At 40.0% G+C, this 24,219-nt stretch overlaps 1 protein-coding gene across 1 annotated transcript in view; it reads right to left on the reverse strand.

Moving 5' to 3' along the window:
* The window catches only part of TIAM2 (TIAM Rac1 associated GEF 2), a 137,133-nt gene that overhangs the window by 66,746 nt on the left and 46,168 nt on the right, over positions 1-24,219 (reverse strand). The window contains exons 2-6 of the mRNA XM_058802082.1: positions 22,168-22,279; positions 19,912-21,114; positions 13,746-14,181; positions 9,661-9,833; positions 8,304-8,528 (exon numbers count right to left, since the gene is read on the reverse strand). Of these exons, the coding sequence (XP_058658065.1) occupies positions 8,304-8,528; positions 9,661-9,833; positions 13,746-14,181; positions 19,912-21,108 (2,031 nt within the window). The 5' untranslated portion in view covers positions 21,109-21,114; positions 22,168-22,279. The remainder of the gene's footprint in view (positions 1-8,303; positions 8,529-9,660; positions 9,834-13,745; positions 14,182-19,911; positions 21,115-22,167; positions 22,280-24,219) is intronic.

The raw sequence follows: 24,219 nt of genomic DNA on the forward strand, positions 1-24,219 counted from the left end.
ACAAAGTTCATCACGTTTTCTCCAATAAGCCTTGGCTTCATACCTTTTCCTGGCACATCTGCCTCTCCCCACATGCACAGGACATTATCACCTCACACTGGGATTAGCCAAGGCTGGGACAAGCACCTTTGTGGCTCAGGAAACAAGCTGACAAATATAAAAAACTCAGGTGGACTATGCCCTTTAGGCTTGTTTAGAAGAAAAATCAGTTCAGTTTCCTTATAATGCTGCCAAATATTTCAAGAATTAAACAAGTATTTTGCCACTTTACTTTCAAGAATTAAGACGTAAGCAGAGAAAGGGCAAAATAGGCCCTGTTAACAACATGGTGCTAAGGTTTGTGCTACAACTGATAGAGATCCCACTCAGTCCAGCTTCCTTATATGTGTGCTCAAAAATTGTTGCATCGGTTACTTTTGGAAGTAAGAGGTAAATCTTATTTGGTGGGTAGGGTGAGAAATAGAAGACAATATACCATTTTGTACAGGTATGAATGCTAAACCGTAATTCACATTACACTTGAAAAATCTTTCAAAGAATGGCTATTAAAAGCAAAAGAGAGAATTTACAAAAGCTTACAATGAGATCAATTCTCAGAAATCTAGTGAAAATGGACAGAGACATACACATAACGAAGATGCCTTGTCTAATCTCTCATCACAAACATTTGAAACACGCATCCTCTGCACTACAGAAAGAATAATCTTTCTTTTCCCTGCGTTTATTTCATAATTTCCCCTTTTTTTCCCCTTTTCTTTTTTCTTTCTTTATACTCTCAGATGCCTCTCAGAGCATTTTTCTGCTTGCCAGTACTTTACACATGGGATGAATTCAATAGGAGATTGCAAGATGGTTTCTTTCTCTGTGTCAACATACAACTAGAATGAAAACATGGTTGTCAGCCCTTCACAAAGCCAAAAGCTACAAGCTCAGGTAATGTCTTTCCCTTCGAGATGACACCTCTGTGGGTACAGAGACAAGTCAACTTTTAATAGCTCAGGAAGAGAGCAAGCTTTGTTCTGGGCACTGCTGGAGTGGAGCATCCTGTCCTCACTGAACACAGGCTGAGAACAGGCATCCTTGTGTGTCTTAGGCCTTCTTCAAAATCCCCAGTAAACATTTGCATGAAGTTGCATTTTAAAATTAAAAAAATCTAAGAAAGGGAAGTGGGATACGACATGGGGGCATTCTGAAGAAATAATTAAATTACAGTGTTTATCAGTCACACAGGATACTGGCTAATCAGCTCCAAAAGCATTGGTAATCACAATGTTACATTTAATGGCATTAGCAAAAGCTGTAGGCAAGGAATTTCTGGGATTGTCTTGTAGTTTTATCAAAACCAGGGATGTCTGGAACCAATTGCAGACCATGAACCAATACCAGCTGCTATTTGTCTAGGGCTTTTAAACTATGATAATTCTTCCTAGAGATTTATATTCTTGAAGAATAAACGGGAGAAGCACACAAATAAAAAAGCAACAACTTCAAAGCACAGTATGACCTGGTCCATGAAGTTAATTTACAGCCTGCAGACTCACTGCTGCAATCCCTATTCTGCTATTGTGCGAGGCAAATCTCTGGCCCACGTGGGAGGACTACCCGAAAGAAGGCTCAAGGACTTAACTTCATCATGCACAGAAAAGACGGCCCTTTGAAATCTGCTCAAAAGCAAACAGGAAAATGTGGATGCAGCAGACAGCTGTGGGAGCAGGAATGGGCAATAAAGGCCAACACCAGCATGAAGTGAGTCCAAAAAGAGATAAGAGATATGGCCAGAAATGAGGCATACCAAGACAAGTGAGCACACATGAAACATGAAAGCATTAAAGGGTTTGTCCAGAGGAAAGGGAGGATATCATTGTCAGTCCAGGGAAATGTTAAGCAAAGATTTCTTGGTTTAATGGCAGCATGAAACCGCTTGGAAGAAAGGCAAGAGAGGGCCACCCAAATAAAAGTATTGAACCTAGCAGAATCCTATAAGGTAGGGTGGAAAAGGAAGCTGTGGTAGAGAGATAAAAAGGAGTAAATATGTGGAAAGCCTTGAGAATTATTTAGCCTGGGCCACCAAGAGAACTCATGGAAGGAAGCCTGGTGCAAGGACAAGACAGTAATTACGTGAGGGATAAGTTTTAGCATCAAAGACTTAGAGCAGGAATGATTTATTAAGAGTTAACACACAAAGGAAGATCAGCATGGTACTTTTGGCAGTACTTCAGCAGTAAGATCACTTTCAGAACATAAATAGTCAAATGTTCTCCAGGTTAGTGAAAAATCAGTTCAGACACTAAGAAAAAATCGCAAATTAATTACATTTTAAGTCACACAAACAGAGGAGCTAAAGAAAGTTGTTTGAAAGCAAGTCTCTCTCAGACCAATAAACCTGCTTAGTTTTCTATAGCTAAACTTAAAAGTGGGAGCTTGGGAAAACAAGGGGTAAATATATACATGCTAACAGTTTCCAGCATGTGATTTGGGGATCCATAGCTCCTACATGCTCCACAGTTCTCTCTGCAGGTGACATTTGCAGCGGCACCAGCACCTCAGCTGGAACAGGTTTATGGTTTTCAGGCTGGGAAAGGGAAGGCCTCAAGAGTCCCAGCGAAGGCAGGGTGGCTCAGGGATGGCCCCTGGCCCCTCATCCTTCATCCATCACAGTGCAAACAGTATCTTTTGGGGGGCTGAGGAAGAACTGTTTCATTTGCAAGCACATGCTTGGTACAAAGCAAAAAGAATTCAGTATAATAAAACCCAAACCAGCCTGTGAATGGTGTAAAGCCAGGCCAGAAATTACACCATATCAACTCAATGTAACAATACCTCAAGGACCCAGAAGGAGGATAGAAAAACTTCCTGGACAGCTCACCTGATAACACCAGCTTTTCATTTGGCACCTATTCAAAGGAGCACGAAAGAAAAGATGCACAGGAAGGAGGGCCTTCTCCCAATACTTCAGCCTTCAAAATTGATTTTATTGAGTAGTAGTTATACAATACAAAAGCATGAGGGCCTTGCTGACACAATTCACTACCTATAGCAATAAAAATTCTCAATTTTTCCCTACACAACATCTTATTTCCAGATGGAAAGTGTCTCTGCAGGCTGATGTAGGGAACTCTGTGGATTGAGAGGAAACTTCTGCTGCTGTTTCATATGTACAGCTTTTCAACCACATTACAAACAACACCAAACTCTTTGCATTCCAGTCCCTGGTTCTCAGACACAATTCATATTGTATCCATCTGGAAAAATGAGTCACTTGGTTTCTGGGGACAGGGAGCAGATTTTTATTGTCATTACTTTCTAAAGAGAACTCGAAGAAGCAAAAACATCACTCTTCCAGAAATTCCATTACTTTAAAAAACAATACTGAGATGCTATCATAACTTTTAGTTTAAAGAAATAAAGAAGGCATTGTAACAGAGTACAACAACACTCATGTGAAATTAGCCACACTTTACTCTTCATCTGCATGGTGACTTAAAAAAGGTTAAGAAATCTTCCTGAAATAACAAGACAATGGAGGGTGTTTTTTCAATAAATGTCATCTTTTTGGATGCATTGGAAGAACAGAATTTTCATAATTTTTAACCAAAACAGACCGAGGTAATTGTATTCCCAATACCACTGATAGCACAAAAGTGGACACGTATGTTACATCTTGTTGAAAATCCAATGGAAATTGGTGGTACCATATATAGGTCTACAGCTAGGAATGTAAGTAAGGAAGCCACTGAATTTTATTATCCAGCTGCCCTCTCCAAAACCCAGACCACCATCCCTTTCTGAACAGGCTGCCCATTGTATGAGATAATGCTATGCAACTCCACAATAATTTTTCATTACCTTATGCTAAATTTTTGCAAAACAAAGATGAAAATTCACGAATCTCTAAAACAGTAACATCAGTGCAGAGAGAATGGAGATGAACTTCCCTAACCTTCTGTCTGCCTACTCACTTCACTTGCAGTCTTCTGCTGCGAAAGAGAAGCACTTTGCTAATGATGTAGGGAAGGTACAATGAAGTAAAATGTAACTGAAGAGTAACACCTGGAAAGATATTGAACCAACCTCTCAGGAAGCAGAGATCTGCTTTAGCCAGTTCAAAGACCACACAAACTGAAGGTCTGTTCTAACAAGCTTGGACATTTTTTTTTTTTTTTTTTTTTTTAGTTTAAGAGGATATGGAAGAATGAAAAATTACTATGCATTGAAATTCCAGCTGAATTTGTCCGCAGCAAGGATGGTGTGTGTTAGCAAAGTTCCCTGAAAAGACTGTCTTTGAGTGTTGTTGAGAATTTGGATCTCAATGTCAGAAAATACTTCATCAGATGTTTTATAGAAAGTTAAGACATGAAATTTGAGCTTTGTGGAGGCTGAAGAATAAATTTCCAGACCTATTCCAATCATCCTTCTTCAAATGTGAGAGAAAAGAGAAAGAGTCAAGTAAATTTTAAAAACACAGCAGTGAAGCTATGCTCTTTGTAAAAAGCTGGAGACCACTACAGGGAAAGGAAAAAAGAAAGAAAGGTACTAATGAATTTAATGACTACCCAGAATAAGCAGATCACCATCTTACTGATCTATTTTTTTTTATGGCAACAGACAAACTACTTTTAGGTGGAGGACACATTTGAAAACTTACAAAAAAAGCATATCCAAAAAAAGCATGTTCCTGGTCTTCTCACTAATGCTTCACCATTTCAGTGCCTGCAAGTAAATACACATGTTCCTAACCCTCTGAAAAGTTAAGAAGTATAGGCAGAGAAAATATGAATTACATCAGAAACCTCTGAATAGCTCGGAAAACATGATTATGCCAACATATTAAAATTTGAAGACAAAACTCCATAATGCTTTCAAGCAACTATTAATCATGCTATTGTTCTAAAGTGAGACATCAGTATAGACTTATGCACCAAGTACATAAACAATTACACAAGGGCTGCAGTGGTCTCTCTTGCGAGATAGATTTTCCACCCCATTAAAACCAGTTCTGCAGGCAGAGGCAGCTTCACTTCTGACTTTAATGTGCAATATTTTGTTAAAAGAGCTCTCTTTGTTAAGAGAGAGATTATTGTCTGAATAAATGCTAATAATCCCTTTCACTAACAGGGCTCTGTATTCACAGCAAACACTGTGGTTTCTCTAGCAGATTAAACATCTAGGAAAACTAAATAAAATTAAAGAAATGCTTTAAAATTCATCTTGGCACCAGGAGATTTTCAAACTTGCTACCTTTTGTCCTAATTGTCTTCACTTGAGGAAGGAAGTTACATGTTGGGAGAATATCCTCACATACAACCTATTTATTTCACATAGAAATAATAAGCATACATGGCTGTAGGTAGCATGTGCAGACTCCAGATTTCCAGCCACATTGCCATCTTGTAGATGCTTCACTGGTCTCTTCTAAACTGACCAGCATTACCAATAGCTTTGTGAAGGGCTACAATTTTCTCTTAAACACTTTAAAAGTCTATTATTATTATTATTATTATTATTATTATTATGCCAGTAAACCCAGCTAGAGAGAATCCGTCATGTAAGCCACGAGACTGAAAACATTTCCCAGCCAGTCTGATAGCATATAAACAACATTTGATACCATATAAAACAGATTTGATAGCATGTAAACCAACAATTTCACTAGAAAAACAATGTTTTCTTTGTCTCTGTTGTTGTTTGTTTGTTTGCACTTCTGTTTAGCACTGTTTTAATCAATTGATTGCCTTCAAATTCACAGAAGTTACCAGACAGAACTGGATGAGCTTCTCTAGTCTAATTGCTGGACACCAAAAAAAAGTGTGTCAAAATATATCAAAATACCCATAACAACTTTAGAAGTGCAAGTTTCATTAGTACAACTGTCTTTCAGGTGGTAGAAACTGTGAAATACAAAAGGTTTTGCTTGCTTTTAAAGCCTTGAGAATTAAGTCTTCAGCAGAGAAGTATGGGTGTTAAGTCAATACAGAAGTGAAAGAGTAAGTTGACATTTGGTGGTTGCTTTTCTGAGGAAGGAAAAGGAGAAAGGCTATAGAAATCAGAATTTCCAAGGTAACTCCCCAGTGAAAATAAATTCTTTTTATGTAAAAAACCACTACAGTCCTTCTGAAGTCAATCACACTGTTTCCGCTGGCTTCCCAAAATAAATCATCAGTGACGATTTCCAGCACAGAATGCATTCTTGAGAAATACAGTATTGGCAATACTATGTAATTCAGCATGGAGGAATAATATCTGCCTCATGATTGACACATCAACAAATTTACACAAAACCAAAACCAGAATTTATATTTTCTTGTTTCTCAAAATAGGCAAAAGACAACTAAACACCCACAGTTACTAAACAACTATAGCTACATATATGCAAACTATTCCCTCAGGAATAACATTTTCTCAAAATCATTACCTTACTAAGTATATTAAGAATTTTCATACTAATTGCATGAAGATTTTCTTTTTTCTTTGCAAAAGCCAATCTGAGACAACAAATTAGAAGATTAGGCAACTGAGTTATCTATCATTTTTTCTCTGAAGTGACTACGCCAGCAAACCTTAGGTAATTGTAAGGAGAGATTTTAAAGAGATCAAAGGGATCAAGAATGGAGAAAATTCTTGCTATAAATTTATTCTTTGCTAACTACTGGATGCTTGCAGTGATCCATTTCATTCTTTGTGCCAATGTTCTGCCCCCATTCAATGTTCTGAGACACACATAGACAGAAGATTAACAGGAATATATCTTCTGCAGTCCAGAAGATGGATTTCAGTTCTACAGAATGAAGCTAGCTTCTTACAGAGCTGAAAAACAATGACAATTCTTCAAGGACAGAACACCTAATTAGCAGATATTAAGATAGATCATTAATACTCTTCAGCTGACTCTAAATTAACTACTAAGAGGAATATCTGATGAGGGAGGGATAAATGAAGTTAATATACATCAGGATTTTTCCTCAGTGCATCATATGTTACAAGCACTAGACATCTATAGAAATCTGTATCTTCTCCTAGGTCTCAAAGCCTACTGCAATAAAAGGATGCTTAACATTTTTCCTCCTCCATTCACCTCACTCAGCTCTGGACCATGAAATAAAGTGACCTGGAAATAAATTATGAACATCTGAGCACACAAAGGGCTTATGAACATCTGCACTGCAAATCCCTAAACAAACCTGCATGTTATTTGAACTCGGCTCATAGAGCTTCAGACTCAAGTGTGCCACAAGAGCTTGGCAGTGACGTCAGTACTACTTAGTCTGCTCTTCATCAAGTCCAAGCCAGTAGAGTAAGAATTTTAAATATTATAAGCATCAAATTGCTGAAACAACAAGTGTTTCGTTAACAGAAGAAAAATAATTATGCTGTATTGGTTTGAAGGAAGTAAACCTCATTTGCTACTAAAGGGGCCATAATATGCAGCATGAAGTACTGACAGAGGAATAGTTATTCTGACTGGAAAGGCTCTCAAAGATCAGTCAATCAGTTCAAATTATCAGAAGTCTTCTGTAAATGACCTAATAAAACTAAAGATACAGCAGCCTCAGTTCACAGACATATGTAGGCTAAACTACTAGACAAGTTTAGTGCAGAAGAAGCTGTGGGTAGCAAGGTCGTTGACTGAACATTAAGCATGTCTAAATACTTAAAGCATCTTTTTGCCTGTTACTGTCTGCAAAACTGGGGGCATGGGCAAGACATCAACACTGCACGATGTACTTCCATAAGGTATCCCTGGAGTCATTCCTGGCTCGCATGCTAGAACTGAGAGCAGAGTAAGGCTTCATGTTTGTTCACTACCACACAGACAATCAGGTGATCATTAGTCGTGGCTAAATTTCAACTGGAAGCACATGGTTTTGTCTGCCACCACACAACTAAAGTCGGAGGAAGGACTAAGTATTCCTCATGTGCGGTCTTAAGGTGCAGAACAATACTGCCAAGCACCTACTCTTCAATCTCTTCTGCAATATAATAATAAATTATTCACAGAACATACTGTATATTCTGTGCTATGCAATGTAACAGCTAGATCTTATTAACATAAAACAGTGAAAATTAATTACATTTTTACAAAAGAGACAAGAAAAAGCTTTGTGCTCTTGAAACAGAACAGTCTGATGTGCAGCTTCAGGAGCCTGCCTCCTGCACTGCTCTGGATTGCTGTAGAAACCTGGCAATAATTACAACCACTGTGCCAGCTATGCTAAGACAATTACTCTCAGGCCTAGAAATCACAAATAGAGACCAAAGCAATAATTATGATAAATATGCTCTCATAAAAAAATTATTTCCAGTACCTGATTTTCTATGGCCTTTCTGTTTTTCGGATCGCTAACAATCGAGAGCTGCAACTCTGCCATCTTTTTCATTTTGCCATCCATGTCAATCTTCTGGAAGAGACTCTTGGTCTGATTTTTCAGCAGTCTGACAGTGTCCTCTTTCCCAAGCTTCTTTGCAAAGAGGGAAGCACAGGCTGAATGTATGGCAGTAACCCAGTTTTCCAGATCCGTCTGACTTGTTGCCTGTGAAACCAATCAATGGTGCAACGTTATGGACAGATAAGAGAAAAATAAAATAAAATCAACAGCTCTAGGGCATGAAGCACTTGATGGGCTCACTGTTGCCTTAGGAACTTTATCTTGATCAAGTGAAATAAAGTTTTCTTTAGAACTGAGCAAATAAAGGTAGTCTGAGATTTTCCTACACTCCATCATGACTTGTCTCCAAACCCCAGCTTCTGCTTCTTAGACCTGCAAAGTCTAAAAGCCCCAGAAGGACAAGAGCCACATAAGCTGTGGGAAAGATGTGACTGTCATCTTTCATCCCTCCAAATAACTAAAGTAATCCCTACCAGATATCAAAGACAAACCTTCTTCACTGCTGTGACAGCAGAGAAGATTTTATATGTGAGGTATTTGCTTACTTAAAAAGTGCCAAGTTAGTGGAGAGGCAACATCGAGGTAAAGAGAATGCAATCTGCATGAAGTATCTCTGGAGATATGTACAAGTGTGCCTATGAATCAACATGTTTCTATGCAGGCAGTTCCACATAACCCTGTTCTTTACTGACATTTCCAGTGGTGCCCTTGAGCAACCCAGGTATTTTGATTATTTTTAGCTCTCTTTCTTGAGTATCTTGCTCAAGCAAACTCTCTGTGGCCAGCAGATTCAGGGTTGAACACACCATTCTGTAAGGGTGGAATGCTAATAAATGTGAAAAAAATTTATAAAAAGTTGATTTTTAGAAGCTTGTGATCAACCAGGTACCCAGAGCTTCTTGCAGATTTGTGGTCCTTGTTCTTTTTGTTTCTGAACCATATTTGACTGAGCCAACTGATGTATGATAAAAAGTTGATTTTTAGAAGCTTGTGATCAACCAGGTACCCAGAGCTTCTTGCAGATTTGTGGTCCTTGTTCTTTTTGTTTCTGAACCATATTTGACTGAGCCAACTGATGTAATACCCGCAGTCATATCATATATTTAATATTATAATAGTGTAATGCAACAGTGCAGTCGTGCTTTTATTTTTAAGTCAACGGCAGAAACATGATGTGTGTGTGCACGTGTACATACCATCATATAGATACATGTGTAGACTCACAAACACATCCTAAAATGGAAATAACCACCAAGTTGTGCATGCATCCTATTACCTGAAATAGGTAGACATCTCCAAAAGAATTGCTGAGACAGAACACATTTTCTTTCTTGGGATGTTCTGGCACAGACTGAACTATACTGTCTTCTGCAAACAGCGCATATCGAGGCAAACTGCTCTGCTCCATTGAGTTCCTTCCATAGGTCTCATAAAACAGTAGAGTACAACCTTTTGCAGTTCAGAGGGACAAAAAAAAAAATATGAGGAGAAAGTAAGTCATGGATCTCCCAACATTACATAGTGTTTTTGTGAATTAAGACACCGTTCAGAGACTGGGAACATCAGTTCCACTCCTCTTCCAAAACAGATAAAAAAAGGACAATCTTCTACACAGAAGAACAGTTAATGATCAATTTGCCAATGAAAAGCTGAAATAGACATCTAATAGGGCCACAACAAACATTTATGGACTTTAAATAAATCAAGACACCTCAATATGGAAGCATCCAAGGGTTAGGGTAGGATGGGGTTTGAGCAATCTGCTGCAGTGAAAGATGTCCATGCCAATGGCAGGGGAGCTGGACTAAAGGTCCCTTCTAACCTAGAATATTCTATCAATAAACTCAGCCTATTAAAATGTTAAGGCATGTAGAAGAGATTAACTCCTGCTTAGTTAAATCAGCTTTTGTGTTTCTTTATTAAATTGAACCAACTCTCTCATAACAGCCACTTAAAAAATCTTCATATTTGTTGAAAAGATTTGCAGAACCCTTTGTCTCCATACAACATGCTTAGTGAATAAACTTCTCAAATTTAAACCAGATTTCCTTGAATCTAGCTGAAAATTGGAGACTCAGACAATTCTGAGCAATTTAAAACAGTTTAAAAGGGCTGAGTTTGAGCATGTTCAGTCTTGTAAATAGCGTAATATCTAAGGTATGAAGCTTGTATCCAGAAAACAAACTTCATCCTTGATGACAGCAGTCCCGAGTATAACAAGTGGAATTACTTCTGGAGGAGAGTGGAGGAGACTTGATCCCAGCAGAGGACACTTGATCCTAGCCCACAGCAGTATGACTACAGGGCCGAGTTGCCTCTGGCAGCGATGCTGGCTCGAGAAGGGCCTGTGCCCTCCATCCCTTTCCTTCCTGCCTCGGTATAACCCACTGTGCTCCAAGATGCACCAATCTGCCTGTTCAAGGGGTCATGGACTGGAGTGCACTTCTAAAATACCATTACAAAGGGAAACCCATATCAGAGATTTCTGATCAAATCATCTGTTAACTGACAAGTTTCTAGAGTAAGGAATCTAATACATAGAAATACCTCTATACTACATAACTGCACCTTTTCCTGTTAATGTCGAAAGCTACTGGCAGAATATTTTGGGTAAGAAGAAATCCTATAGAATTGGTCCTATCTATTCCATTGGGCAGCCCTCACTTTATCTTCTTTGCGCCACCAAAACACTTGGAGATCTCTGCAATTGGAAAAAGGGACATGGTTTGTAACACTCTGCATATCAGAAATGTCACTTGAACATAACAGGGCAAACTAAACAAACAAAGCCAAGTCTTTTGTATTCAGCAGCAGCAGCAACTTATAACCACTTCCACTTCTGCATTTTAGGAAAGTGCAGAAGTTTAAAGTTTTTAAGATTTATTTTTAAATATTTCCATATTCCCATATTTCCCCTATTTGTTCTAACTCAAGATAACTCATATTTTATCCTGAGTTTATATGTACACAAATTTGAAATTTTGAAGGGCATGTTTGTATGCTTCGGTGTATGGAACCCCAGGTATATCTTTAGGTCAAATCCAGTGATCCCTGGAAGCAGCTAGTTTCATAAGGTCTGTCAGACCCACAGGGACTGATTATTGTCCAAATATTTCAATTAAAACTTGAGCTGAAGAGAGAGAGCAAAGGGAAAGCAATTTCCCTCATTAAAGGAAACTAATTGGACAGGACAGATGGAAAAGAGAGTTTCTCTTGGTACACAGTTACTATTCAGGCTCAGGTCTTGGTGGCCCTGAAAGCGGAGCAGAGGCCTCAGGACATGTATACTTTTAAATCTGGCAGGTAACTAGATGGTTATAAGCCTTCTGCATATTATAATTAAACACATCTCAACAGAGTGCAAATAAACATGCTGTTCTCCATTTACATATTTAGAGTCATGCTTTAAAATATCTTGGCTATTTAAACTTCAAGAACAAATTAAATACTGATTCATTCAAAAACCTGTATAAAGAGAACCAAAGCAAGTGCCTTGATCTTGATATAGCGATTATGAAAACAGAATTATGCCTTGATATCCATACAGGCAAGTTTATTTTGGAATCAGAAGTCTCCACAGGAAAATAAAGGTAAGAGATCAAGGAAATTAGGAATGTATATTTAAAACAGCTAGCAAAGTGCAAAAGACTCTGTACCATGAATGAAGCCAGATCAACCATTGAAGTAAAAAGCATTCTATCTAACAGTTATAATGTTAAAAGTTAAAGCTTTTTCCAAAGAACTTTATTATTCCTTTTTTTTTGGTAGCTGCAGAAATTCAGGTAGTAAGAAGAGACACAATTTTTTCAAAATCACCAATAAGCCAACTTTATAGCCAAAAAAATGAACATGAAGCACCTAAATTGCTTGCCAGAGCTTCATTATCCCAGAAATACACAAACTACTAGTTTATAACATATTTCAGTTTAGAGTTTTGATAGAATTGTTTAGAAACTGTATTTTAGAAGAGGAAGATTAAACTATATTCACACTCCATAACACAAATACACACAATAAGAGGGTGGAATTTAGGTGCTGTTTTTCCCTTTGTATACACTGCTTGTAAGCATGAATCATGCTATGTGATGATGCTATCAGGACAAGTGATTTAAACTGCTATGCCTGCCTACATTTTGATCACTTGATAACAAGTCTCTGAATTTTTAGGCAGAATTGCCTCATTCTAGTAAGTTTGCTTCTTTTCAATCAGCACTATCAAGCAGAACATTACCAGGACTTACTGTTTGCTGTTCATTTTTCTTCAAGTCTACACTCACTGCACAATTTTAAAAAGGGCAACCTGTGGCAAAGTTGCCATTTTCTCTTCTCTAGTCCCAGATATGATAGGAAATTATCAAGCTTGATCATTTCCTTGCTCATTAACTTAGTATCTGAAAGACAAATCCTTTGGGTGCAATTCAGTATATTTACTGAAAGACAAATCCTTTGGGTGCAATTCAAAATTTAAAAAAGACGTATTAACTCACCCAATAAATTTCCCTTCCTCCCCACAATAGATATTATTTTCCTTCTCACATTTCCTGAACCCTGTACACGTCTCACAGCACCCTCTGAGCACAAATGGAGCCCAACAGTCACACCTGCAGCAGCCCCCTTGAGCGGATTCCCCTCCCATGGGGCTGTTTTCACATCAGGAGCAGCTGCAGGAGACGGGAAGCTGGGCATGCCAAAAGCCAGAAGGGGTTGGTATTGCTGGGAGCAGAGAATGTGAAAGACCTGCTTTCACAGGGAAAAGGAGGGAGACCTTCAACCCCTGGGAATGGTTGCCTTGGGCACCACTTCAGCTTCCCCTGCTCTGAACCACACACACTTCTCTGTGTAAAGGCTCTGGCACTGGGAGTTCACCTCTCCATTATACTGCGACCTAATGTGCTAGAAATGAACAAAACATTTTTTCAATAAACTAGCCCATCCTTCAGTAAATTTCATAGCAGAGCCTAAGGAACTGTATCTTTAACAAGGAATTGGGCTCCAGCAACTTCGGACCCTTAAATTTTGGTTCAGTTCAGTCTTTGATCTCCAAACATCCAAAAGCATCTTCTAACTCCCCAGTCTGATTGAACACAGAAGTCAGACAAAACAATTAGGAAGTCAGACAAAACAATTCCCACTATGATATGAAACACAAGGCTGCACACAATCCCAAAGACATTGAGCAATACCTCAGTTCAGTGGGCTGTCTAGGCACAAGCTCCACTTTAGCTGGTGGGTAGACCTTGTAAAGTTAGGTGTGATTTTCTGATGCCCCTAAATCTGCTAACAGAAACCAGCAAGCATGAAATGCTGCTGAGACACAACAGAAAGAACTGCCAAGATGAAGGGTCAGCGCGGTGGTTTTACCTTTGAGTGTAACCCAGTACTGCTTCCACTTCCGTCGTGTGACCAGCTCCAGCTTCTTCTCCTTCTGCAGGGTCACCAAGGGTTTGAAGAACAGCCACCCTGCCTTGCGCACCACTCCTTGCTCTTTCTCATACAGCAAATCCAGCTGCTCCAGGGAGCTAAGGGACTCGCCACTGGAGTCTTCTGTTTCCGACGAGGTCTCCGTGTTCTCCAAGTTCATCCTGCTCATCTCCAGCTCACGCATGAAGTTCTCATAAATGTTCTGCCTCAAGGCATCACTGCTGACAGCATTGGTGGACTCGCTTCTCTGGGACAGGGCATGGCTGGAGCCAGAAGACCACAGTAAAGAGGAGAGCTGTGATGGTGCCAGTGTGTCTGTAGTGAAGTTGTCCATTCTGCTGTCAAAGTAGTCACTCCCATCTTTACACTTTGGCTCCTGTGCATAAAAGGAATTTATCTGCCATCAGCCACCAGAGCTATGATCAAAAGACACACCTCATTTGTCAATTAAATTTTTTTCATGTTTAGCCACTTCCAGTTCCTTCATCTTTTCACCATTACATCATAGCCTTTGCCTCAGCCACTCACACTACCACTGTTACCATTCAGTTTTTTCAGCAGAACCCCATTAAACCCTATCTACTAATGTGAGCACTTTGGTAATTCCAGTATGCTTCAAGTAATCTCAAATTTCACTAGAAACTACTGTCTGAAACTTGAAGTACTCCAGGAGACAACTACATCCTCCATCTGAAATGCAGGCACCATGTTTGGCATCTGTCTGAGTGCAAGCAGGAATAGTGTCACAACAGTTTTTTACTATTACACAGTTTTCGATACTTTGGTGCTATCACATTGGTGCAAGGTGGCCAGGTTTAGCTTCAACACAGCAAGGCTGATTTTAACCTCCAGTTTCTATTTGTCGTACAAATGGTGCTTAACCAACAAAAAAAAGGTCAAAAGTAAAGAATGTTTTAAGCTTGTTAGAATTGATGAGTTGACTGAAATCTAATCTAAAACAATATGTGATTTAAAAAAAGAAATAATGCTTGCTGACTGGCTTAAATCCAGTCTCCAGACTGCAGAGCTGTGTATTTTCTGAGCTGCTGGGAACACCCTGAGAGTTTGATCATCCCATCAAGCACTGGCAGGCCCTTCTCCTAATTGCACTGTGCAACTTCATCCCTTGGATTGAGAGGGCTAGCTAATTTTATTTGAAATAATCAGGCCTGATGGTATGACTTCAACTTTGCCTTTGATATGGATGCTAGAGTAGGCCTATTTCTTGCCACTGCTTGTCAACGTGGGACTTTGTTGGCAGTTTGGACCTTTTTTCTTTTAAGCCTTTCCAAGTAATATGCTCTCTGATCCCAACTCTCCCAAGCTCCAGGGATGGACAGGGATTTTCCTATTACCCAAAACAGACCTCCTTGTACTAACTTCACTGTTGAGAACCACACCATCCATCCTAAGAAGCCATTTATTGTCTTCCGAACTCAAGCGATGCCAATGCTATTTAAAAGCAACCAAGGTTTAAGAACCTAAAACACAAAAGACATGTTGCCTTTTGCAGTAAAAGTGCAAGGGAAGAAGAAAAAAAAAAAGATATTGCAATAAACTATTCAAGAAGTGAAGCTATTACCCTCGGTAATAACAAAGCCATTATACTTTCAAGTTCAGACTGCCTCTCTAAAAGCATTTATTTTTTCACAGACTACTGTACTAAGAACAAAGTAAATAAACATTGGTCTCCTGGGAGCTGTTCTCCCCAGCAGCTTTGAAAACAGCTACTTTTTCTTTGCTTCTTACTTGATTCTCTTCAAAACTGCAGCAGAAAAGCTGTGCTGTGTTTTGGTAGCATCAGGACCTCCAGTGTGCAGCCAAGACTGGGATTGTACACCTCCCAGGCAATGCCAGACAAACCACTTTTCCAGCAGCAGGACACTGCTGCTTGTGGCCTCACAAAAGCCAGTTTGACCCAAGACCCACACTCACCGACAGTACACTGAACTTCAAGTCTGGCTTTTCAGATCACAATTCCAAGGTAAAGGAGCACCTTCCTCCAATCTTGTTGCAGAGTGTTAATCAGTGTTGCCCAAGAGTAATTCCCTAAACATCAACAATTTAACTGGTTTTTATATGGTAGAGGGAGGAAGATCAGCACATGGAGTGGCAAGCCAGGATAAAATCCCACATGTAATGCATTTATGCCACAAAGCAACTCCAGAACATGGATTGTACAACTGTGCTGGCAATCTGTATTTCGGGGGGAAACTGAAAGCTTTCTCCACCCTTGTTTTAATTACTGCCATTGTACTTGTGTGCCAAAATCCAGCACTTGAATTGTTTGACTATTCTCCAGGAACTGCCAGTGTCCCCTGGAAAACAGTAGTGTACAGCTTATTAAGAATATGTATTTCTTTTAGTCTCAAAGAACTAGTAAGAGACACAACACAAGGCAAATACATAGAAGGGTTCTGTTGTGAAAACCCACCACTGGAACAGCAAACACTAAGGAAAAGTGTGGGATGCAACCTGTCAATGATGAGCCACTAACCAAATCCTATGTTTTCTCCTCACACATAGAAAGGGGTAGGAATGAGGAAGTACCAGAATAGAGAAAATGGATAAAGAATCCAAAATGAATATATACACTTCACTAGGACACCATCAATTGTATTTTTATTTTCCTAAAGAACTGAATTGTCAGTCTGCCAGTCTCTGTTGGTCCTTGAGAAGGCTGTCATTGCAGCAATATCTGCCACTACTGTAAAGGTTTGACCTAAGTTGGCCAGGTGGCTTCCCTGCCAGGCTGGTTTTTGCTGGTTTTTGCTCTGTTGAAGGTAGTGATGACTGATCTCTGTTTCTGCTCAGCTGCATTCAAGGAGATCTCTCAATGTTTGAGATACACTCTGGAATAGCTAAAAACAAGGCAAAAGATAAAGTGGCTAAGATACCAATTACACAAAGTGACACACGTAATAATTAGCTGTAAAGAACAGCACAGGAAAAACACAGCCTGCTGCATTCATTAGGAGCCGTGATAAAAGGAGAATCTAATACCAGTCTTCAAGTCAAATAAAAAGGTTCATTCAACGTACTTTACTTTTAAATTATCTTTACAGCCCACATCAGGGCTCTGGCTTATAAAGTCATAAAATTTCAGATACAATTCCTGAAGTGGGGCTATTTTACTTAATTCAAGAACCTTTCCTCAGGAGCTGTTTCTCGTGGATGGATTTTCATTTTACACAGAAATTGCTTATGTTCTCCATGTTAAAGAGCTGCACAGAGTTTACACCACCATCTTTAGCCATATCTGGCTGTGCAACAAGTCTGCCTAAATTCTGTCCACAGGTCTCACATACATCACACACACCTTTCAGCTCACACACATTGAATTGTAACTCAGCATCACCCCAATGCCACTTCAGCACACATTAAACTAAATGAAGATGTGTGCTGCAGTACAGTACCAGTGATGCATTGAGGGAACACTTTAGGACACCCTCATGCAAGGAAAACTAGGCCTTGGAAAATATTATTGCAAGTCTTGATGCAAGACCCTCATTAGAAAGGTAAATTCAATTCCAGGATATGTCAGATCAAGCAGACATAAGGAAACATGCAAGTAACTGGACAGGGCATAACCAAGAACTCTTCTGGAATATCCCATATGCAAATGTGTTTGTGGATGATTTAAAACAGATGAGGAGGAAGGGTGCCAGAATGAAAAGGAAATAGATTTCCAATCTTAACACAGGAGACCGAGGAAAGTCTGTATAGCCCCACAAACGCAGGCCAAGAAAAGACACCACTTCTCCCTTAAAACAAATCATAACAGATTAAAAAACAGGAAAGAATAACTAATGTAGAAGGCAGTACCGACATCAGAACAAACTGTCTGGAACTACATTTACTCTGCCTGTTAGCAAGCATTGAATAAAATGGTCTGGAAGGAGCCTTCAAGATGGAGAAAATCCTACCTGTGTTTAAGCTGCAATTTGTTCACAAAGAGGATTAAACTCCACTGCCTTTCTAGTGTCAGGGGTCTGGCCTCAATATCCTGTGGAGACCTCAAACCTGTGGCTCCTAGGTCTGTACTCCATGAAGCAGGGGGCTCGGCTGGTTTGTTTCCACTGGGGAGCTGGAGGGACTACCCAGCCACCACTGGCACTTAGGCCCACTTACAGGGAAATATTCCAGCTTTCACCTACGTTCAGCCCCAGTGACTCACAGCCAGTCATTACCAATGTACGGAGGAAGGGACGCGTTGTTCAGAGCAGAGCACAGATGCTGCCACGACGAGATGAAGTCGCACAAACAGGGACCAACCACGTGACAGTTCAGAATCATCCGCCACACTTCTGTCTTTTTAAGCTAAAGGACCTGTTAAGTGTATAAGCACTACTAAACTACAACCCAGTAACCCCCAGAAGAGACAGCAGGTTACTCAAAGCATGAAAGATGGAAATGAACCAATAAAGCCACACAAGGAACTGCAAAATTACAAAGCATTCACTACCTCCCTCTCACCCTTCCTGTTGCTGGATACTTGTCTGATTAAAATCAGTGATTAACCATTTCCTATGCCTTTTTCTAAGAAACCACTGTTTTTGGAGTAAGGGCTGTTTTCCTTCTACCACAATCTGATTCAAGCTTGATGCAATCTCGCCAGCCAAATTTCCTTGCCGCGTCTGAATTCAGAGCACTGCACTGTGAATTCAAAATAGCAATGAATTGCACACCACAAATGCCATTCTGAAAATGTCATAACTAAGTAATACATACTAAAGGTCTGGGATGCAGAAATCATATGTAAAGCCTGGCAGTAAAATCCAGAGCAGCTACAGATGTTGAAATCAGTGAAGAATCCTGGAACACAGCACTGAGGCTCCTCCATGATTCCAGGTATTTTTGCCCTCTCTTTCACAGCTGATTAAGAAGGTGAAAAGACAGCATCTGATAAAGTACATGAGCACCAACTCACAAAAGAAGTGATGCAAATAAACAGCTTTCATTTTCATTTTCCAGTTCTGTAGCCCCCCCGCCAGGACACACTCCAGCAAACCTTACACTGAGCTCATTTCTGAGCCTAAGGGTCTGTCAGAGTTTTACAGTGCAATGACTGTACATGGTTAAGCACAAGACCTGTCTGAATTTCCAGCACAGGAGACAAGAAATTTCTGAAGTGGCCAGCACATCAATGTTGCTGAAAGAGAGCATCCTTTATTTAGGGAAGCACAGTGACTCTATGAAAAACACCAGGGAAGATTCAGGAAAAAAAAGGAAGGGAAAAAAACCAAAAATCCAAACCAAATCCAAAAATGGTCTCATCTCAGCTTGCAAACTCACACACAGAGACCAGGCACAGTCTGGTATTTAAAGAGCCAATTCTGGGGCCTGCAGCTAGAGATGAGAATTTCATTCCTGACCACAGGCATCCTAAATTCCTATTAATGGGATTAGTCTTGAATTCTTCTAAAGAAACATCCTTTCCCTCCCTCTTGCTCTCCCCTCCCATCTCCCTCACACTACCATCTCCCAGTGAGCCAGATGGCAACTCAAGTTTTTCCATCTGGTGAACTAAGCTGACACACAGGCAGGAGGAGGTTGCTCCATGTAATGCACCTCTGGTCAATACGGCTGCTTGCCTTGATAGAAATGGACCAACAAGCAAAAAATGAGTGTAAAACAGTAAAGCAGACAGGAAACATCTGAAAAGATGGATACAATGTCCTCCTTCTACTGCTTCTTCCACACTCTTCAGATAATGTACGATAATCCATAGCACATATATAGAGAGAGGTTGTATTTCCATACTTGAAATAAAAAGAAGGTTTAAACCCCAAGTCACCTTTTAAGTAATGCAATAATTTCAAAAGCAAATTTACAGAAATATTAGGCCGCAAAAACTGGAGTTAACTTAGATGATGACAAAATATGAAAATAGGAAGGGAAAATTTGCACAAAATAATGTGTATCCTTTTTTGCGGCTGACATTTCAGACAGCACCAGGGATGCAGTACTTCTCAAAATTCCACAAATTACTAAATGAGATAAGCAAGTAATTAACCTGCAAAAAAGACAAATATCATGCAATCACTATGCTTATAAGAGGAATATAAAAACCAACTTTCACACACTTAGGCTGGTTTGTACATACCTGCAGCTTCCTTTTCTTCCTTGAAAGACTTCCCGTCCAGTCACTGATGCGTCGCATTCGGTTCTTTAATGTATCCTTCTTGGATGCATCCTCACTGAGGGGCTTAGACTTTCTGCATGGGAGGGTGTAGGAGCTGTAATGTGCAGGACTTCCCTGCTCTACCCTGGAGGGAACATCAATGTCTGAGGCAAAGGAGACACGGTTGCTTAGGCTACCAGGAGTGTCAATATACTCATCAGACAGCCTGATCCCAGGTGGAGGAGTGCTTTCCAAATTTGTATCCTTATAGAGATCTCGGAGTGAGGAAAGAGATGAACTTTGGTTGAAGGACTTCTTGTTGTCGCTTGCTGGGAAACTGGCATGAATGCTTGTATCTGGAGTGCTCCTGGTCAAATATGAGCCATCCAGCTCATTGATATCCCCAGCATTCCCCCAGAGAGAGTCATACCATGAAGACTCAGAGCTCAGGGAGCTCCCTTTACTAGACCGAAGCCTTGAGTCGGTAGGTGACAGACGATGGCTTGAAGAACAGTCTGCACTGGAGTTCCTCCTGACATCAAGCAGGTTATTTGGCTTAGATTCCAAGGCAGGGGAATACCTCAGCAACTGCACTGGCCCACTGGACTCCTCGGTTGGTACCTTGCTGTTGTTGCTGTTGTGGAACTCAACCCTCAAGCAACCGTCCAGCTTCCCCAGAGTTTTAATGAGAACTTTAGGACTCCTCCTGTCCTCTGATGGGGAGGTTGATGCAAGACTCTCATTCTTTCCATAGCAATTTAAAATGTGGCCATTGCATTCTCGAGAGGCAGCATGATTACTTCCAGCTTGGAGGCCAATATAGTGGAAACCATTCTCTGGCAAAAACATCACATTATTCTCTTGGCAGTAGTCCCCTGAGGCATTTGTCCTGTGTTTGGCATGGACATTGCTTTTGGAGACCTTCATCACAGTGTCACCAAGTCTAGAGGAATAAGGCTGACTACTCTTGAAGTGTGAAAGGCAGCTTCTAGCAAGGGACCTTGATTTGTAGTTTGAGCCGCTGCTGGTATGTCCCCATCCATGCATAGAGCAAGACTTTTCATCTTTAGCATGAATGCTGCGAATTTTCAGAGAGCAAGGCTTTTGCTTGGCACCAGCTGTAGCAGCAGCATGATTTTTCGATCCCTGAAGACTGTATTGGCTTTCTGAATTCCCCATTTTCCACTAAATTAAGAAGAGTTTCATTAGAAACAATGGCTAAAAGATAGAGCAAAAAGTAACAGGCATTTTTACCCTCTACACAGGAAAACGCCTATTTAAAAAATGATATGAAACAATTGTTTCAAAAAAAGCCATTAAATAGCCATGTACAACATTAAATTCATAACTGAACTTATTTTAGGGGCAAGCTAGAAAAGCCTATTTTCTCTGTGGTTCATTACCCCTCTGTTATAAAGCTGGAATCTAACTCCATTGAAATCATGTCAACACCTTCCTCCACCCACACCCTTGGCAACATCCTTTTCTTATAACTTACAAAATCTCTGGCTCCCAAGAACAATGGCATAATGAAAGGGAGACAGCAAGATAATCATAACTTAGATGTAAAGTGAACTGTACTTTCAGAGAAATCCCTTCTGCCAGCAGACAAGCCCACTGCAGTTTCAGCTTGACTGATTTCTGTGCAACTAAGTGTTGCCTCAATAAAATGTTCAGTAAACCCCAACTATGTGTTTAAATGAAGCTCATCTAGGAGGAAAAAAAGATGCAAAAAATCAGATAAAAAAGAACTTGGTTAGCAAACAGCCTCATCTTCCACTACAGCACAAAACTGCATTATGTTCATTGAGCACAGCACAGTTTGATAGTTTGCTTGGTGAAATGCTCTTCAGTTTTTCACAGTGTCTGTAGTGAATAGCACACACTGGAACAGTTAAATTGCCCCACTGAGGTGACTGAAGATTTCAAACCTGCATAAAGTGCACCCCACAGTAAAAAAGACAGTTCTTTTCGTAACTCAGAATGAATCTCCAGTGTTTGTAACATACAGAAACAACACCAAAATGCTTTTTCCGTCAGCACTACGCTTCTTTACACATGGAATCTCAGACTATCACCCGGAGGAGGATATGCAGCTGCCTCATTAAAAAATTGTCAAAACAAGCCACAACAAAAGCATAATCTGGAGTATCTTCTGGAGTTTCTATGTTTTAACATCCCTACTTCAAGCCCGTAGCACTTTCAGATTAAAAGCACAGTATGAAAGAAAGAGCAAACCTGTAGGAGCACTCTCAAGCACGGGCACGGTTAGCAGTCAGTATGCTCTGCATTGTCTTCGTGGCCAGCCACTATGCTTGCCAAAACCAGAATGGAGCTGCACACAGCCTTCCTAGAAAACACCAAAACAACAAAAAAGCGTTTTCAGTCAAATATAACTTACACTTTACTCCAACTGTATGTAAAATGCATAAAAAAAGAAAAAAAATCAAAAGTTACAAACTAAGAGAAATTTGATGAGGGGGATTCCTGGAATTTAGACATACATTTTTACAAACAGACTTTAACAACTGACATTGAATTAGTAGAAATAAGTCATCGAGTAAATGTTTCATTTTCTCTCCTCTTTGTCTTTCTTTCCTCTCACTGACAAGTCAGGACCAACTTTCATCCCTCTCCAGTTTTCCTTTCGGGAGACCAATTACAGTTCACAGTATTGTGCAATGGTCTATTACAATGTGGACCAGACTGATCAGAGCAATGTCCCACAGCATCTGTTTATCTCTCCCTATGCCTGGATTCCAACCACAACCTTTGCAGTGAAAGGTCACCATGAAATTCACTCCAGCAGCCACTCAGTAACCTCCCTCTTTAGGTTTGTTCTGATTTTAAGTTAATCTGTCAGTAAAACAAGAAAAAGGCTGTACCAAGCATTGCACAGACCCTGAGGTAAAAAGACACAAGCTCTTCCTAACCCTCCTGAAAGTATTGGCTCTTCACTTAGCACACTAAGACTGCAACTCAAAGCAAAGGACCAAATCTGGATCTCACAGAACACACCAGCCACTTAGGGATTGAAACATTCTATATAAAAAAAATAGTATAAGATGTCAGACTAAGTTTTGGAACACACAGTTAAGTTACAAACCATTTTTTAACACACAACCACCAACATTTTTCCTTTCTGCCTAAATGCCATAGATACTGTTCATAATTTTTAACTGAATAGCTACTTGATTTGACCATGCTGGATTTTGTTCTCGTTGACTCTTTTTGTGGCTATTTACTGTATAAGAACCATGAAAGAGTTTAAATTAATCCATTAGTATGTAGCAACCTTAACAAAAACAAAGGTAAATGTTGCCAACCAGAACTAGAAACAGTCTTAACAGCAAGCCTAGAAAAAATTTTAGCAAATAAATCACTTGGAAGAGACAGATCATGATAGAGAGGCTCCAGACCTATAAACATGAATTAATGTCTGTTATCACAAAGATATCTGATAAAAAAGATAAGTCACAGAAATTTCATCTTACACTCAAAAAAGAAAAAACATATGTAATTTTCTTACTCCCTCTAACAATTTGGAAGTCTGCTATTTATGATACCCTTGCCTGTGCAGGTTTGACTTGCCTGTGCTGCTAGGTGTACTCCTCTATGCGTCATATGCGACTTGGATTGGACAAAAAGACTATTGATTCAGGGTTAGCAGAACACAACACACAAACTTCCTAAGCTCCAAGCTCCTGAACAAATTGCCAACATCCAGCAGTATTGTCTTCCTATATCCAAGAGGCACAGGCCATAAACATGTAATGAGTTTACATTCAGAATTCCTCATCTGGGAGCAGAAAGTACATTCAACAAGAGACCTTTGAGGGGCTTATATCTATTCATAAGGAAACACTGAACTCAATTTGTCTAAAGAAACAGGCAAAAAGACCATCTAGTCTCCATAGTGATTGTGCAATGGTTAGGTAATCCTCTTAACAGAGTAGGTAGTGAGCAAGCTGCTGTCATGAACCTCAAAAGACAGACCTTCAATTTGTCAAGGCTCGAGCCATGCCTACCAGGGTCCATTGTACATGTCTCCAACACACAGGCCACACAATGGGTGAGAGAATAAATTTATCTCAGGGTACAATGTCTGCAAAGCAGTGTCTCAGTCTGTGTAGGAACCAGTCTGGACTGCAGCAGAACAGTCAATAAATTCCATAGAAATAGCCCCAAAAGATTGTCCTCAGCATCCCAGGCATTCAGAAAGCTATGGTGGGCTCAACATCCACACACATTGTGATAACCCATCAGGGCATCTCTGGGGCTGCACAAAGA

Source organism: Ammospiza caudacuta, chromosome 3 (genome assembly GCF_027887145.1).
Source record: "Ammospiza caudacuta isolate bAmmCau1 chromosome 3, bAmmCau1.pri, whole genome shotgun sequence".
Lineage (NCBI taxonomy): Eukaryota > Metazoa > Chordata > Aves > Passeriformes > Passerellidae > Ammospiza > Ammospiza caudacuta.